The sequence below is a fragment of the Panthera uncia genome, chromosome F1 (assembly GCF_023721935.1).
Source record: "Panthera uncia isolate 11264 chromosome F1, Puncia_PCG_1.0, whole genome shotgun sequence".
Lineage (NCBI taxonomy): Eukaryota > Metazoa > Chordata > Mammalia > Carnivora > Felidae > Panthera > Panthera uncia.
This window is the reverse complement of record NC_064813.1, coordinates 64921597-64939269: the sequence shown is the minus strand read 5'-3', so window position 1 is coordinate 64939269 and position 17673 is coordinate 64921597. Positions and strand designations below refer to the sequence as shown.

The following is a 17673-nucleotide window of genomic DNA, read 5'->3' as shown; positions in this document are numbered from 1 at the left end:
GACGCTCTGGGGACCTTGTTACAATGAGACGTTGAGCCCTGGCGCCGGCACTCTGACCAAATAGGGCAAAGAAACTGACGTGCCTCTGTGTCAACGAAACTCTGGCCCGTCACCACGGTGCCACCTTTCCACCATCATGGTTGACAAAACACGTGTTCACCGAGGGGCGTGGGCCCTGCTCTCCTCTTGCCCCCAGCTGGAAGAAAGCCGCGCGGGTCTGCTCCGGGCCCGGCTGCCTCACGTGGGACACAAGGGCAAGTCTGTCACCTTGTGCCCGGTTGTCGCCCGAAGACCGGGCAGAGGCCGGCGCTCCCACCTTCCTCAGCGGCTCTTTCCGGATGCTTCTGGGCTTTGACGGTGAGTGCTTGCTGCCCTCCTTCCCTTCCAACGCCGGCACGCTCCCTTGCTGAGAGCTCCCGGAAGGACTGGAAAAGCCCCTTGTGGAGGACTGTCGTCCCTGTGGGCCGAGGCCACCGGCTGCTGTCCCTGCAGACGCCCGTACGCGCCATTCTGCCCCGTCAGGCAGCTTTCTGCCTGTCCAGAGCTCTGCCGAGGGCCCTTCCGCCCTCTCATGTAGCTGGCCAGACGGGAGCCACGGTCTGGTTGTGGGCGACAGACTGTGCCAGGGGCTCTGTTACCCAGAGCCAGACTTGGTTTGAAACACTCAGTTTCGACTGTTGTGTATTTGCTTGGTGTGTATTTTTCTCAAGCTTCGTCTCCTTCATTTTGCGCTTGTTGGGAGGAAAAATCTTGCTCTGAAGCCAGGTGCTTATCGTCACCAGCCCTTCGAGAAAACACTGTTGGCGACGAAGCCTGCCTCACTCACTGGCCACACAGCCGCCACGCGTCCTGCTGTGTGTTGGTCCCTTGAGCCTTGCACCTGTCGTGTTTCTGTGTCCCTGCGAGGGTGCCTGTGCAATCCGCCCCCACCACACGGGGTCACTGGCTGTCAAGGGCCGCATGTAAAGCACAGAACTGTTCTTTTCCTTCTGAAGCTGGTGACCTCGTGAATGTGGCCCAGGCCCAGTGGGACCGACAGTCTCAGGAGTGTCTGGGGGTCTGACCAGCCTTCCTGTGAGCTATCTCGGCCCCTCCTTCCCTCCCACGGGGCCCCCGGCCCAACTTGCCCTCCTTTCTCTGAAGGCAGCTTTCACCAGCCACTTAAATGTGGGTTTCCTCCTCCCTTGTCCCTGACTTTGGACTTAGCTCCCTTGTGCTTGGATATTCCTGGGCCTCTTTCAGGGTTTTACTGGTTTTTCATCTGGGGACAGAGACGAGGGGCACAAAATAGGCAAGTTACACAATTCAAGAACTCCTGGGGCGCCTGGGTGGCTCCGTCGGTTAAGCGTCCAACTCTTGATTTCAGCCCGGGTCATGATCTCACGGTTCGTGGGTTCGAGCCCCGTGTCAGGCTCTGTGCTGACGGTGCGGAGCCTGCTTGGGAGTCTCTCTCTCTCTCTCTCTCTCTCTCTCTCTGCCCCTCCCCTGCTCATGCTCTTTCTCTCTCTCAAAATAAATAAAAATAGTAAAAATAAATTAAAAAAATTAAATGCTTAAGAAAATTCAAGAACTCCTATAGATGTGACCTGAAGCTTACCAGCAGCTGAGAGTTTTTGTGAAAACCACACAGGCAGTGGCTCTGGGGGAGCTTCCAGGGGGACGGAGGGGAGACCGGGTGGGGAGATGGTGGCCAAAACCTCCGGGTGTCCTTCTCCACTGTTGGTGGGAGCTGGGATCAGTCAGGTCTTGTTTAGGTATGAAACAGGAAGTTTCCGCAATAGGAAGCCTATGTTAGGTTTAGTTTAAAAAAAAAATTTTTTTTTAACGTTTATTTATTTTTGAGAGAGACAGAGACAGAGCGTGGGGGTGGGGGAGGGGCAGAGAGAGAGGGAGACACAGAATTGGAAGCAGGCTCCAGGCTCCGAGCTGTCAGCACAGAGCCCCACGCGGGGCTCGAACTCGCGAGCTGTGAGATCATGACCTGAGCCGAAGTCGGACGCTCAACCCACTGAGCCACCCACACGCCCCTAGGTTTAGGTTTTAATAAAAAAAAATTCAGAAATCCCTAAAATTTTTGTTTTGCTGGAAGAGAGCAGCGGAATCACTCCTCTGGCACGATGATCCTTCCGCAAGTCCCCCAGCACCAGGCACTGGGGCCGTTTGACGAGCAAGCTGCCGAATCATTTGTGCAGACCTCCTTCGTTTTCCAAATCAGCTCTAACTTTTACCCTAATTGGCTTCTTACGACATCACAAACTTATGTAAACATCTCACCCTTTACACTATTGGAACACCAAGGTTTTAATGTGTATGATTCTGTAAAAACAAAGGAAGCGTCCTTGCATCAGGGGGGTGGTCTTCTCTTTCTGTGGGTCGTTAGGAGTTTGAGGCGGGAACAAGACGAAAACCAAAATCAAAACCAAAGCGCAAACAAACCAAAGATTTTTCCTTTTTCTTTAAGTCTCCATAGCAGGGACTTTCCTGGTGACGGGTGGTCTTGGCCGCCTGGGGCCGCTGGGTTAGCCGGGTTCTCCGGGGGAACAGAGCCAACGGTCCAGGCAGACCCACCGCCAGAGGGGAAGAGTCGCGTTATGAGGGTTGGCTCGCCATACGCCGAGGCCAGGGAGTCCCCGTCGGTGGGACTGGGGGTGGGAGAAGGCGGGCGCCCCACTCGAGGACGGGTGGATGTGCCCTCCGTCCCCCCGTTTCTTCTTCTGGTGGGGCCTCAACCGATTGGCTGGTGCCCCCGGTGGTGGCGAGGGTGATTTTCGCTTCGCCTACGGATGCAAGTGCTGTCTTCTTCTGGGGACGCTCTCGCAGACGCACGTGGGAATAAGGCTGTGCCAGTTCTCCGGGCCTCGCTCAGCTCAGTCAAGTGGACGCATAAAGCTAACCATCACGGCCGCCATCGGGCCGGGGGGCTTAAACTGCACGCACCCCGTGGGTTCGGGGGCTCTGGGCTCATCCCCTAAGTGGCTGGCGGAGGCTCGGGGGCCTTCGCCCGGGCCTCCCCGAGTGGCCCATCCCTCGCCCACGCCATTTCTCCACAACCACTTTCTTCACGTTGACCACAGACGACAGACCAGACCAGAAGAAATGTGGACAAACCGAGTGTCCCGGGGGGCGAGTCTGGGCACCGGATCCCACCGTCCTGCCTCCGTCACAGACACCCCAGCCCGGGACCGAAGCTGCCCAGCAGTGCCGTCGTTTGTCACTGCGGTGACGCGTGCGGGGGCCGGCCAGCACGTGCACACAGGCCCAGCCTGGACAGAAAGAGCTTGAGAGCTCCCGGGTCGTCCTGAGGCAGGAGACCACACGGTCCTCCCCGCGGGCCCGTCCCCTCGGCAGGGCTGAGCCCCCCGGGGCGGGACAGGCCCTCGTCACAGGGTGTCGGCCGCAGTGGCCTGGTGGCCCCGAGCCCGCCCCGTCCGGTCCCTCCTTGGGTTTCCGAGAGGCCTCTCTGGGCCCGTGCGGTCGGAACGTGACCGGGCTTTGGCTGAGCCTTTGTCGTTGTGTGTGTGTCCTTGAGCCAGAAGAGGAGGGAGACCGACTTTCGTCACCCCCAGGGCCGTTTGTCATTTTATTTTATTTTATTTTTATTTTATTTTTTTTTTATTTTTGAGACAGAGAGAGACAGAGCATGAGCAGGGGAGGGGCAGAGAGAGAGGGAGACACAGAATCTGAAGCAGGCTCCAGGCTCTGAGCTGTCAGCACAGAGCCTGATGTGGGGCTCGAACTCACAGACAGTGAGATCATGACCGGAGCTGAAGTTGGACGCTCAACCGACTGAGCCACCCAGTTGCCCCCGTTTGTCATTTTAATTTTTTTTTTTAACGTTTATTTATTTTTGAGACAGAGAGAGACAGAGCGTGAACGGGGAGGGTCAGAGAGAGGGAGACACAGAATCTGAAACAGGCTCCAGGCTCTGAGCAGTCAGCACAGAGCCCGACGCAGGGCTGGAACTCACGGACCGCGAGATCATGACCTGAGCCGAAGTCGGCCGCTTAACCGACTGAGCCACCCAGGCGTCCCCGTTTGTCATTTTAATAAAGGTGACAGGTGCACTGGCATCATCGCGCCCCCCCCCCCCCCCCTCTGATCACAGGCGATGGTGCTGTAGCTGCTGCTTGAGGAGCCCTTCCACGCGCCCGGCCCGCTGCGAACACCAGTCCTGCATCGCTCCCAGACTGCTCTGGGAGACCCCGCACCACCTGCCCGTTCCCTGGCCAGCGCCTCGGAGCAGGCTTTGAACTTCGCCGAAAGGCAGGCCTCCTTCAACTTAAAAGCGTACATTCCGTTCAGGGCGTGGTCTGGGAGTCTCGGCAAGTATTCACAATCACGGAACCCCCCCCTCGCGGTCAGGAGAGAACATTCCACCCCTGCCACGAGCTCCCCCGTGCCCACCTTGGGGAGCCCTCCCCCCACCCCGCCAACGCCGGCAGCCGCCGACCTGTCCGCTGCCCCTTGCGAGGACATCGCGAAGACGGGGGCGTGCCGCCTCCAGGGTGTGGAAGTGGCCTCTTTCGCTCGCTGGGACGGGTCCCGGGTTCAGGCCCCTGGTCACACCTGCCGGGAGTCTGGTCCGTTCAGGGCTGCGTGGGATTCCGCCGTGTGCCGTTTGCTCCTTCCATTTATGAGTTTACCGCATCAGGGATATTTGTTTGCGTTGTTTCCAGTTTTTGGTGACTGTAATCAAAACTGCTAAAACCATCCGTGTGCCGGTTTGGGGTGCAAATGGTGGTTTTCGTTTCCCTCGGGCAAGTACACAGGGGGCCGGACGGCTGGCTGGTGCAGTAAGTGTGGGTTTAACTTTATGGGAAACGGCCAAACCGAGAAAACTTTTTTTTTTTTTTTTTTTTACAATTTGTACATCTTCGTGCTCACCGCAACCGTTTGGGGCAGGTGCTCTCGTTGTCCCGCTCTCCAGGCGAGGGCACTAGCACCCCCCCCGGGTCAGGCAGCCTGCCCAGGGCGCACGCCGGCCCTGCGGCAGATCTGGGGAGCTTGGCCTCAGCCCTCCGGCCCGATGCCATCGCGTCTCGCTCACTGGCGTCTGTCGCTCTCACGCTGCTGCCTTCCCCCGCCTTCCCTCCTCACGCAGGCTGGCCCGGCCCCGCCCTCCTCGGGCCCCTTGTCCGTCAGCGTGCCCACCAGCCGAGCCCCGGTGGGTCCTCTCTCTCCTCCTGGCCTTGATCTTTCCTGCTGCCGGGGGCCGCGAACCCGGGAGCCGCAGGCGCGCCGGGCACCGACGCGAGGCCCTCCTCGCTTTTGTCAGTCAGAGCCCCCAGAGAATGCATCTGGAGAAGTCACTCCTTCGCTTCTGTTTCTCTGGAAAATGACCAGATAGCCCCCAAAGCACGGAAGTCCGTTCCCGAAGCGCTGAGCACATCCACTCCGACGCCTCCTCCCGGATCACCCTGCTCTTGCGTTAGAAAGGACGCCGAGTGCTCGTTTCGGCAGCACATCCAAAAAAAGGACACGGGGTCATCTTCCACCGTTTTCTCTGGAGCATCTTTGTGGCAGTTCAGCAGCTGCTTCCTCGTAACGATGAAGCAATAAAGGCAAAGGAAACCGCGAGCACAGGCGCCTCACTGCCTGCTCCCGAGAACACCTGCTCCGTGTGTACATAAACACTGTCCCCACCTGTAATCCAGTCAAGCAGCTGTCGCCACTTCTCCTGTTTTGCGGATGAGGTAGCCAGAGCCCGGGGAGGCCAGATGGGGAGCGGTAGGACCTTCGGACTCCAGGTCGCCCGTGCCTCACAAATGCCTCTGTCCACATGGGACGGGTGACCCGTGAAGCCTGCCGGGGACGTTGGTCAGGTAGCGAAGAGTGTGGGCACTTCTGGCTCCAACCGACCGATGCGTGGCCTCGGGCAAGTGGGGTACTCTCAGCCTCAGTTTCCCCGTCTGTAAAAGGGACGCTGACGGGTACTTGTTGCACGGACTTCCTGGGAGGGTCGCGTGATTGATGCAGAACGCCTCACGCGCTACCCGATGCTCATGAATAATAAATAGTAGCTGCTTTTGTGAGTTAGGTCTCTGTCGGGCGGGCAGTACTAACCAGCGGGGCTGAGAGGACGGGCGCGACCACGAGGCTGGGTAGCTGAAATAGAAGAGGTTAAATCAGGAGACGGGGTGCAGGTCAGCGCACTGTCACAGAGGAAGACGGACCTCGGGGAGGCACAGAAAGCGCACAGAAAGAGAAAGCAGCCGTGACCCGGGAGCGGTCGACATTCTCTTAACCCAAAATGTGAGGGAGGCCAGGCAGGCACCCGTCCTGTTCGAGGAGACCCCCCCCAAATGAGGATTCGTTGTTCTGAGCTGACTGAGGAAAACCCCCAAAGGTCTAGTGGAGGCAAGAGGCCACCGTTATGATCGGGGTGGTGGTTTTCGTGTGTCAATTTGACCGGGCCACAGGGTGCCCGGATATTTGGACGTTGTTCTGGGCGTGTCTGTGAGGGTGTTTCTGGAAGAGGTTAACATCTGGATCGGCTGGAGTGAAGCAGATTGTTCTCCTGAGTGTGGGTGGGCCTCGTCCAATCAGGCGAAGGCCCGGCTGGGACAAAGAGAGCTGAACCTCCTCGGAGAGGACAACTTCTCTTGCCTGACCAGCTCCGAGTGCGGGCATCAGGCTCCTTCCTGCCTCGGACTCCGACTGAAATGTCGGCTCCTCTGGGCTCTCGAACCCGCTGGCCTTTGGCCTAAAACCTTACCAGCTCTGAGTGCTCAGTTTGCCAACTGCCAATCTCGGGACTCATCAGCCCCCATAGTCCCACGAGCCGGTTCCTGACAGCAAATGAACACCTATGTCTCTGCATCTCCCTCTGGTTCTGTTTCTCTGGAGAAACAACTAGGAAAGCTGAGGCAAGAGAGCCCAGCGGGCCGGCCGGCCACCTGCTCTCCGGGCTGGAACCTACGGCAGCCCGCCCCAGGGACAGCCTCCGCCTCCAGAGAAGACCCGGGGATCCGACTGGGTGGGGGGAAGGAGGAAGGGAACAGATCCCCGTGCTCAGGCCGTGCACAGGGCCCCGGTAAAGATCTATCATCACCCGCTAACTGGGGAAGCCTGAGGGGTGCTCGGGGAAAATTCCAGCATTTCCCTAGCTTCTTGTTGGGCCCGTCGTGCTCACCCTTGAAGCCCGCAGCCAGTCAGGGGTGAGGTGGGCAGAAGGAGTATCCGTGCCGACCCCACCACTGCAGGGTGCTCCCCCAGACCCGACGTTCGACCTCTGTGCGGCCTCCTCCCGGGAGCTCCCCGGCAGTGGGGTTTTGTCCCTCGACACTCCAGCTCCAAAGCGGGTCAGAAGGGCAAACATGTCAGAGGCCACTCCAGGTCCCTCGGCACCCGAAGCCGAGAGCCCCTCTCTGCCCCGCTCCCCTCCGCAAGTCACTTCGTCTGAATTCCCTGCCACGCGAGCCCCAGACCCCGCCAGGGCACCGCCACACCCCCCCCCCCGCCCCTCCACGCGAGCCCCGCCCCTCCAATGCCCGTGGCAGGTGCTCCGATGGTGGGAGCCAACTGTTCCGCCAGGAAAGCCTCAGGGAGGAGCGACGGGGAAGGGAAATGTTTTCACTGCAAAATCCCCGGCCCGCCTCCTCCAGGTCTTGCCGGGCTCCCTCCCGAGCCCCTGGTGGCGGGAGGGGGGCCGGCCCGGGCGGCGCCCCTCAACCGACACCCGGGGTCCGACGCGCTCCGGGCTCCACCCTCAATGTTTTAGTTAAAAAAATGAAATCTCAGAAAAGTTAACAGAATGATACAACCGATGCCGTATGCCCTTCTCTGCATTCACCAGTTGTGGGTTTTGCCATGTTTGTGCTCTCTCTGTACACACACACACGCACACACAAATGCACGCTAAGACAAACACACTCGAACACAGACGCTAACATGCACGTGAAAAAATGTTTACTGAATCACTTCAAGGTATTTCAGGTATTTTCAAATATTCTTAAAGTAATGCCAGGTTATTGACTCAATAGTATCAGTAATATATAGTTCATATTCAGTTTTCCCTAACTGCCTCCGAAGTTTCTCCTGTGGCTTTTTCTTGACCCAGAACCCGGTCGAGGTTCCCACCTGTCGGGCCTCCTCCGTCCCCCCGATGCTCTGAGGTGCCTCTGTCGGAATGTGCAGGTCTCCTCACGGGGATCAGGGCGAGCCTCCCGACAGGAGCTCTGCGCAGGTGAGACGCGTTCCTGCACCCACACCGGAGGGCTCACGGGAAGGGGATGTGAGCCCACTGGCAGGGGTGTGGGCCCGCATGCAGGGGAGAAGCTCTCGTGCTGTCAGGGGCTGACCTTAACGTCCCAGGCAGGTGGGGGGCAGGAAATGCAGCCCCATGGTGTGGAGGGAGGTCCACAGCCAGCTGCGCCCGTCCCCACTTGGTAGAGTGCCACGGTAGCCCCACCAGACGGAAGAGCGCTGAAGAAAGGAGCTGCAGGGGAGCAGGTGTCCGCGGGGGGGGGGGGGCAGGTGTCCCGGGGGAGAAGGTGTCTATGGTGGAGGTCTCTACAGGTGACGGGTGTCCACAGGAAGGGGGCAGGTGGCCTCCTCGAAGTCCCGGAGCAGGCTCCACTAGGAGCGGCTGGCGTGTGCACGGGAGTGGGACCCAGAACAGGGACCGTGGCCGAAGTCCGCTAAGGAAGCCAGGGGACGGGATGGCCCCGGGGGGAGCAACGTGTCACCAGACAGAAAGCCCGTGAGGTGCACGGACTTTCACTTGCAAAACGGCAGCGTCCCACAGTCCCGTGCTCCGGTCACAGCGAGGGCAGAGGCCAGGGGACAGGGCCTGGACCCGTTCAAGTCACCCCATGCCGATGTCCTTGCCCCCAGCATGGCTTGGGACGCGGGGCGTGTGTGTGGACTCAGCTTTGAGGAGCCACGGAGGCCGAGGGTCATGCCACCTTCACCTGGGAGTAGATGACAGACGAGCCCGGGGGGTCGGAAGGCCGGTGGCTGGCGGCCTGGCCGTGGGGGGGCAGGTGGGTCCGGAGGAGCCCTAACACGGAGTCCGGGTTCGCTGAGGGAGGAAGAGCACTGGTCAGCCGGCAAAGGAGGCCCGGAGCTCCCCGCGCCCCAGCCCCCGTGTCCCCGTGTCCCCGTCCCACCCTGGCGCCTCTCCCCACCCACGCGGCAGCCGCCCTGTACCGCCGGGGCCCTCTCCTGAGCCCTTCGCCTCTGGCCGGGCCCGGCCCCTCCTCGGCCTCACTTCCCACTCTGCTCCCCACGCCGCTCCCTGGGTCCCCGCGAGCAGGAACCTCCCTCTAATCTTGCGAGTGCTTTGAGCGCAGGCCCCTGACCGAGCGGGGCGCTGTGCCCCTCTGTGGCCTCGGACGGGTGGCCGCCGCTTCTGCCCTGGTGGTCTCGTCCACGGGGTGGGAGCGGTAACGTCACCCGCCTCCAGGGTCACTGTGACCTCACGTGAGCTCACGTGTGCGTGCGCACCTTCCAGCGTCTGTCACGTGTCGCGTGTCTGCTGTGTGCCAGGTACGGTGCAGACGCACACGTGTGCACGCTTATGGCGTATTCCCGTTTAGCACTTAAAACTACTTGGCACACAGGGACTTCGGAACACGTGTGGATGGGACGTCAGACGTTATCGTTACTTGCACACAGTCTTAAGCTGGAACGGAATAGGGCAGTCTGCAAGCAGGCTCTGTCCTCGTGGCTCGGTGTGGCCCTCCAGGCTTCCTGGAGCCACACCGAGGAGCAGAGCTCAGTCGGGAGCTGGGACTCCGGAGACAGACCGTTCAGTGATGTGCTTGCTTTGCGACTTCGGGCCAGTCGTTTCAGGTCCTCTGCCTTAGTTCCCTCGTTTCCAAGATTGAGGGAAGACAGTACTCACCTCAAAGGGGGTTGTGAGCGGGTGTGAGTCCCTGTGTTACAGGTGCGCCATTGAACCAAGAATGGGCACAAACACGGTTCATCTGACTTTATACAAGAGGATCGGAAGACCAGAGAGGGAAGCAGAACGGCTAGAGTCACACAGCACTCTTTACGGAGCGCAGCTGGGAGCGGGTTGTCTCCCTGACGCCGGAGGGGTTGGGCTGGGACCGGTCCTGGCAGACCACTCACGAGCGGGCAACGACACAGCCAGACCACCAGCGGTCAGTCACCCTCAAAGCTGCTGTAATGGCATTTCCGCATCTGCTCTCTCACCCCTATGAGACAGTGTGGGGGTGCAGAATAATGCCCCCAAGATGTCCATGTCCTGATTCCCGGAACCTGTGAGTGTGACCTTACAAAAAGGGACTCTGCAGATGTGATTAAGATTAAGGATCGGGCCGCCTGGGGGGCTCCGCCGGTTAAGCGTCAGACCTCAGCTCAGGTCGTGATCTCGAGGTTCATGAGTTCGAGTCCCGCGTCAGGCTCTGTGCTGACAGCTAGGAGCCTGGAGCCTGCTTGGGATTCTGTGTCTCCCTCTCTATCTGCCCCTTCCGTGCTCATGTTCTCTCTCTCTCTCCCTCTCCCTCTCTCTCTCTCTCTCTCTCAAAATAAACATTAAAAAAAAAAAAGATTAAGGGGAAATGATTCTGAATTAATCCAGGTGGGACTTTGAGAACTTTAAATCAGAGAACGTTTCCCAGCTGCACCCAGAGGGAGACCTGACTTGGGACAAAAGGTCAGAGATGTAGCACTTTGAAGACCGAGGAGGGGGTGTCCTTGAGAAGCAGGAAAGGGTAAGGAAATACTTTCTCCCCCGGGGCCTCCAGAAAGGAGACTCCCAGGGAGACGCCGGTCTGACTTCTCCTCCCCCCCACCCCCCACCCCTCCGGAGCTCCTGGCCATTTGCCACGACAGCAGTAGAAATCGGACAGAGGCAGGACAGGGACAGTAGCCCTGTGTCCCGAGACAGCTGCGAGTGCAGAAGCCCTGATGGCGTAGCCGGTCCTCAGGCCATCCTGCGGCGTCCGTGGTGAATGGCAGAGCGGCACCGCACGGTGGGCCCGGGGACCCCAGCAGGGCAGGCGGGCGCCGGTGAGGGCGACCCTGCGTGAGGGCGGCTCCGCGCCCGGTCTGCCCCAGACCTGCCCGCAGGACGGAGGCGGGGCCGCGCGCGGCCAGCGCTGTCAGAGCCCAGGGTCCCCAGGTCTTACCTGCAGGTCTGCTCCCCTGCGGAATCCTCTGGACTTCCGAGTACACAACTTCTCCTCCTTTCGGATTTACTGGAAAGAGATTGCAGTTTGAGAGACTGCCAGGCTCCTGCCTCTGGTCTGAGTTACTTCCTCCTCCCCCAGCTGGAGTTCGCTCTCTGCAGGGACACGTGTCCCCCGGGCGTCCGCACGGCCCCCCCCACCCACCCCGTCCTCTCCTGCCCCACCCCTGCCGGACCAGCCCCGGCTCGCTGCCCAAACAGGGGCACCTCGCTCCTCACCATTGCTGTATACTGGCTGCAGTTCCAGCCAGGCTGGTGCATTGTGGTAGATGGGCTCTCGGATGTCGGAGTCTGAAGGGCTCCTGTGGGACAGAAACGGCCGTGTCTCCCAGGAGCCCTGATGAAGGAGCCAATGTAATAATCGTGCCCCATTGGCAGGTCTTTGGGCAAGGTGGCTGCCAAGCCCGGAGACACAGACGACCGCGTCCCGGGTGGTTTGCTGCTATGAACGAGTACGTTACAAATCGCAACATGTTCCCGGACGTGGTGGGCACGTGACAATACCGGGCACTGTGCTGATGCTTGTAACAGTGTCAGGGCGATCTATTATTATCCTTCTCTTATAGATGGAGAAAATGGTGGTTCTGAGAGAGAAAGTGACTTGCTCAAGACCGCGTAACTAGACAGGGCGAACTAGAACCTGGCTCCAAAGCCTCCCTTCTCAGAGAGATCCGCATCTCAGAGGAATCAGTCATGATGAGCACTCAGGAACTCCCCATGGTCAGGATGCTGACGCCATGGGCTCGCCCGGAGAGGGTCTTGAGCTGCGGCGTGCCTCCCGAGGTCAGCCGCCGGGATCCAAGATGGGAAACCTTCTTCACCGGCTCCGCGTCTGGCTGGCGGACCGCTTCTCTGGACGGCCAAGTCGCGTGACTCCATCTCCTCGGCTGTCCCCACGGCAGGTGTGGGTTAGGTTGCTCACATTCAGAGATTTCCAGGCCGGCTGAGCTAAGATTAGCTTCGGGCACGGATGGATCCAGTGTTTACAGCGGTCACGCAGACAGCCAAGGCAACCATGGTGCAGGGTGCAAGTTAATAAATAAAAAGGAACTGGCCCTTGACGCAAGGAGGCCCAGGTAGCTAAGGTAGCAGTGAGTTGCTACCTGGGAATTGCCTTGACCTACGCCAAGGGAGACCACAGTGTGCAGGCGGCACAACCTGTCTGCGTCCTTAGCGGTCACCAGACCCAGGTCAACTTTTATCCCCTGCGGGCATCTCCCCGAGCACACGAGATCATAGCCCGGGTCTTACCTGGAGGGGTCAGAGGTCGGCCTTCCTCCTGCAAAGGAAAGCAGAGCATTCGGAGCCACGGGAGGAGGGGGTCTTGCCCGGGAGCACGGCCGCAGGGAGGGGCAGGCACCACGAGGCGGACCCTTCTCTGCTAAGCCCGAGGGAGGCGGCAGATGGCATGAAAATTCCTGAGCCTGGCTTCCAGAGGGGCCGAGTTGCAATGTGAAAGGGGGCTCCGTAAAGAGCAACGCTCGACGGCTGCAGGGGGGAAGCAGACCTGATGGGCTGTGACAACACTGCCCGTTGAGACACTCAGCAAGTCACGAGGCCCCACTGGGTTTCTGTCCCCACTCCCGTTTCTCGGTCTTCCTTCTCTTCCTCCCAATCCTTGGGGACCTCGTAAGGGTGGAGAGGGGAGTGCACGCAAGGGTATGGTGCTGGATAAACTCCTCTCCTCTGGGCATCTTCCACGCACTAGGGCTATTTGGGGAACTCTGTGTTTGTGAAGAGGAGTTCCGGGGGACCAGGAGGGGAAGAGGGGGGACCGGGATGGTGGTGGGGGCAGCGGCTGAGAGCTCAGCACGAGCCTGAGGGGACAGGACGGGGAGGGCAGGGGCTCCCACAGAGGTGACCCACCTGCTTTCCTTGGGAGCCGGCAATACAACAGCAGGGCCATGACCCCAAAGCCCAGGGTGCTGAACAGCCCCCCGGTGACGCCCGTAGCAATGGGGCCACTTCTGCTCCCGGTCAGCCCTGGAGAGGAGATCCTGCGCATGAGCTGGAGGGAGAGGCTCGTAGCCTTGACCTGCCCTGACCCCTGGAGATGGTGCCCGGGCCTGGAGGAGGAGGGGAAGAATCTGGGGAGCCAGGACTCCCGAGGCAGCAGCACAGGAGATGGCTCTTCTCTTTGAAAGGAAGCTCCTGTCTGCGGCTGGGGCAAGGGTGGGGGGCCAGGGTGGACAGAGCCCATCAGTGAGTGCTAAAGTCAACGATCCTCTCGGGCCTCCTGCTCCCACTCAGGTACCGGCACTCCAGAAACGCTTCAGAAAATGACAAGTTAGAGAACTCCCAGCTTTGCGCACCTGCCCCTGAGAACGTCCTGGTCAAACATCAGCAGGGGTACCAGAACATCCTTGGAGGAGGTATTCTGTCCACATCTGTGGCCTGGGAACAGGAAACTTACCTGACATGCTGAGTGGCACCGCCTCGCTGCGCCGGGCCCCCAGGCCGTTGTCGGCCTCGCAAGAGTAGTTTCCAGAATGTTCTGCGGTCAGAGAGAGGTTGAGGGACGCTCCTCCTCCAGAGGGGGCCAAGCTGTTCCCCAGGGGGACGTCCTCATGATAAAACCGGTACTGGATGGGGGGAGAGCCCCTCTGGGCCTCGCAGCGAAGCTCCACCATGTCTCCCACCTTGGCCTGGGCCCTGGGCGCTCTGAGGGTGAGGGTGGGGTGCGACGCTGGGACTGAGGGAGACAAAAGCCAACAGAAGTTCCTACTTCTAATGTATCCATAAAGGAGCAGTAATTATAAACAAATGGCAGAAGTCAGATCTTGATCTTGGAAAACAGGCTGAAACTCATACGGCAGACAAAGCTAACAACCTTAATCTACAAATGCACAAAATACCCAATAGAAAAGTGTGAAAGGGTATGAATCACTAAAAACTTTAAATAGCCAATGAACAATTGTTTTCATTACTAATTAAAGATGTACAAATGAAAACACCCATCAGATGGGCAAAACTTAAAAGGACAGACGATACTGATAGAGTTATGGAGAAACAGGTGCCTTGAGATGCTCTAGGCAGGAACGCAAATTTGAGACACTTTCTTGCACGGCGATTTGGCCACACCTGCCAAGTTCAAAACGCACATCAACTTTGACCCAAAAATCTACCTCTAAGACTGCTGCCTTTAGGGATACTGACATCAGATGTGCAAAGGTCTTTGTGCAAGGATTTCTATGCTAGAATTTTTATAATAGCTAAAAACTAGAGGTAGCCTGGTTGGCTGACTAAAGAAACACAAGAGATAGCCAAGATCTATTTTTTAAACTAAAGCCAAGATCTATGTTTTAAGTGAAAAACGCAAGTTGCATCATTACGTATAATCTGATGCTGTGAAAAATTTTATACTTTTATATTTATAATACATTTGAATACTTCTAGAAAAATGCCCATGAAACTATTAACAGTGCTTATATCTTGGAAGTACACGGACATAAAAGTGTGTGGCTGCAGGTGGAGACCTTCACTTTTTATGTTCTCCCTGCTGTACCGTCGGTTTTCTTACGAAGATTTATGCATCCCTTCAGAATAACGAATTGTTAACAACTCGAAAGTTGTGCTGAAACATGGCCACGAAGGATGAAGGAATGCCACGGTGGAGACCAGGGCAGGCCCACGGAAGCCCGGCTTTCCCATCGCTAGCTGTGTGCAGACTGCCTGCTTCCCACCTCTTGAGTCTCATCTGGCTCTCCTGCAAATTGGGGATAACGGCGGTTTATCTCCAAGATGAAATGGGATCTCGCATGCCAACTACTAAGCACAAGGCCAGGCACATGCAAGGGCTCGGTGAGGATGATGATGATGACAATGACAAGGACAATGATGGCGGTGGTGGTGAGAAATCTCTCCCTTTCCCGCAGTTCTCTGTGATCGGTACCCTTGTCGCAGAGCTAAGACATAACTCACGGAGTCCAGGCAAGGAGTCCCTCAGGTGTGATGGCAGCAGCAGAAATAGCCTGCATCGTGTGAAGGAATCATAGAAACAAAGGCATGAAGGTGAGCAGAACGTCAGGAATACTGAGTGTGGCGGGTACGATGCGCGGTCCGCTGTGTTGTGAAGAGAGAGGGAGTGGCATTTAGCTCACGTTACACGCCTGCATGGTGGATCTGAGAGGTAAGTGTGTAAGAGTCTCTGGAGTTTCTCCTTTTGAATAGCTCCTTCCAGGAAACTTTGAGTCCAAAATACTCCACAGTCACTGTGCACCAAAATCATAGAATTTTAGGGCTGGGGATGACCACAATGGCCATCTAGTCTGATTTTCCCACTTTATGGGTGTGGATATCGAGGTCAACGTACGGGGAAATATGCTCGGCCAAGGTCATGCGGCTAGTTGCCTCCAGAGCTGAGACCAGAACGCTCACCTCTATGGCCCTTAGCATACTTGTGCTACCCTCCCCCGGGTCCCCCGGAACAGGAGGTTGGAGGTTCGGTCTGTAGGGCTGTCACAACTGGTTCAGAGCTCACAAGAAGCCATTTCCCTTTGGATTCAACACTGAATGGCAAGTGGTCAGAGGGCAGCATGGAGAACGGAGGAATTTGGTGGAGGGTGGCTCGTGGCATCCATGCTGTCCTGTTCTAACCTCTCTGTGCTGCTCTCCCGCGGCCCCACTGCTTTAAGATTCACTTTGTAAAAAAAAAAAAAAAAAAACGTGGACTGGTTGTGTCTCCTAAAAGGCCACGCACAGAGCTAATGTTAATATGGAGTTTTTAATATGGAAGTCTGAGGCGTATTTATATTCCTGGTAATAAAGAAGTATAAGAATAGGGGCACCTGGGTGGCTCAGTCGGTTAAGCGTCCGACTTCAGCTCAGGTCATGATCTCACGGTCCGTGAGTTCCAGCCCCGCGTCAGGCTCTGGGCTGATGGCTCGGAGCCTGGAGCCTGTTTCCGATTCTGTGTCTCCCTCTCTCTGACCCTCCCCCGTTCATGCTCTGTCCCTCTCTGTCTCAAAAATAAACGTTAAAAAAAAAAAAAAAAGAAGCATAAGAGTAAAGGCTTGGGGGGGGGGGTCAGGAGAGAAAAACCCGGACAAGGAACAGCCAAACCTGTTTCTGGAGCAGAGAGACCCATAGTCTCCCTTTGTAATCTTAACCACAGATCAGAATATAGTCTATGGTGTAAAAACCCTTTGCATTTTTAGTGAGGAGTTTCGATGCCACTGAGGAAGACTGCTTGGGCTGGGTGGCCACGAAGGTCCAGGTTCTTGTAGGGGAAACCACAGGGAGGATCCTGGATGCACAGAGGGAGGCTGTGGCGGCAGGAAGTACTGGGGGCCCGAGCCGTCCCGGCAGCCGGGGGGAGGACCTCAGCTCCCCTCCGGTGGCCGGTCCTTGCCTGTGCTGCTGGTGGGGCAGGACGAACTCACCGATGACGCTGAGTGACACCACCTCACTGCGCTGAGCTCCCAGGCCATTGTTGGCCTCGCAGGAGTAGTTTCCAGAATGTTCTGTAGTCAGAGACAGGTAGAAAGACGTTCCTCCCCCAGAGGGGGCCGAGCTGCTCCTCAAGGGGACGTCCTCGCGATAAAACCGGTACAGGATGGGGGGAGAGCCCCTCTGGGCCTCACAGCGAAGCTCCACCACGTCCCCCTCCACGGCCTGGGCCCTGGGCGTCCTGACGGTGAGGACGGGGCGGGACGCTGGGACTGAGGGAGGAAAAACAGTTAACCATCAGTTCATGCTGTTTGAACATCTCCCTCCACAGGAAAGACGTTTCAAACCGGAACCTGTTTTCCTCGGTCTTTAGTGACCTTGTGACATTATCAGAGCCCAGTGATGATTTCCTCAGATCTGAGGACACAATAAGGTCCATGTGGTGCTGTATCCAGTTCAGAGAACTGGGATACACAGTCTCCAGTGTGTTTGGGGGCCTGAAGGCAAAGGTTACAGGGACTGCCGAGAAGTCAGGAGACAGTTGGGGGAAAGGAGGGACAGGAGACCCGTGACTCACACAGCCAGGGACGTCACGGAGCCTGGGCCGCGTCGGAAACGAGGTCCACAGAGAATGGGTACTGATCACCTTATTAGCTCATTTCATAGTCCAAAATTAATGGAGCACTGAGTAAGTCCCAGGAAGTGCGCCATGTGCTAGGGATTCAAGAACGAGAAAGACCCCGTCCCAGCCCTCCCGAAGCCTCAATCCAGGGGACGGGATAGGCAGCGATCACGTGAACGGCAGGTGCAGAACGAACACAGCGATGACTGATGCAAAGTGGAGACTAATGTGCTGTGAAATGTGTCATCCCAGGGACCTGGTCTCGCAGGGGCTGGTCAGGGAACGCTTCCTCACAGGGACATCTGAAATCAACCAGGTGAAGAGGAAAATGCAGAGCGTGCCCGGCAGGCAGACAGCATGTGCAAAGGCCCTGAGTTGGAAGAAGGCTAGAGCCCTGGAATTACTGTAACAAGGTGGCAGCAGCAGCGAGAGGCGGTCTGAGGGGTGGCATGAGTAGGAGAGGGAGGCTGGGCTCGAGGAGCCTCGGGGAGGACACTGACCCCCC

General features: G+C 57.9%; 1 protein-coding gene across 2 annotated transcripts in view; it reads right to left on the bottom strand.

Annotated features, from left to right (window-relative positions):
- Positions 1-7605: 7605 nt before the first annotated feature.
- Positions 7606-17673, bottom strand: part of FCRL5 (Fc receptor like 5) — a 77024-nt gene continuing 66956 nt past the window's right edge. The window contains exons 8-14 of one of the 2 annotated variants that reach the window (XM_049634734.1): positions 16540-16818; positions 13572-13850; positions 13025-13141; positions 12410-12437; positions 11378-11460; positions 11100-11168; positions 7606-9022 (exon numbers count right to left, since the gene is read on the bottom strand). In XM_049634734.1, the coding sequence (XP_049490691.1) occupies positions 8898-9022; positions 11100-11168; positions 11378-11460; positions 12410-12437; positions 13025-13141; positions 13572-13850; positions 16540-16818 (980 nt within the window). In that variant the 3' untranslated portion in view covers positions 7606-8897. The remainder of the gene's footprint in view (positions 9023-11099; positions 11169-11377; positions 11461-12409; positions 12438-13024; positions 13142-13571; positions 13851-16539; positions 16819-17673) is intronic. The other variant, XM_049634735.1, reaches the window with a different exon arrangement.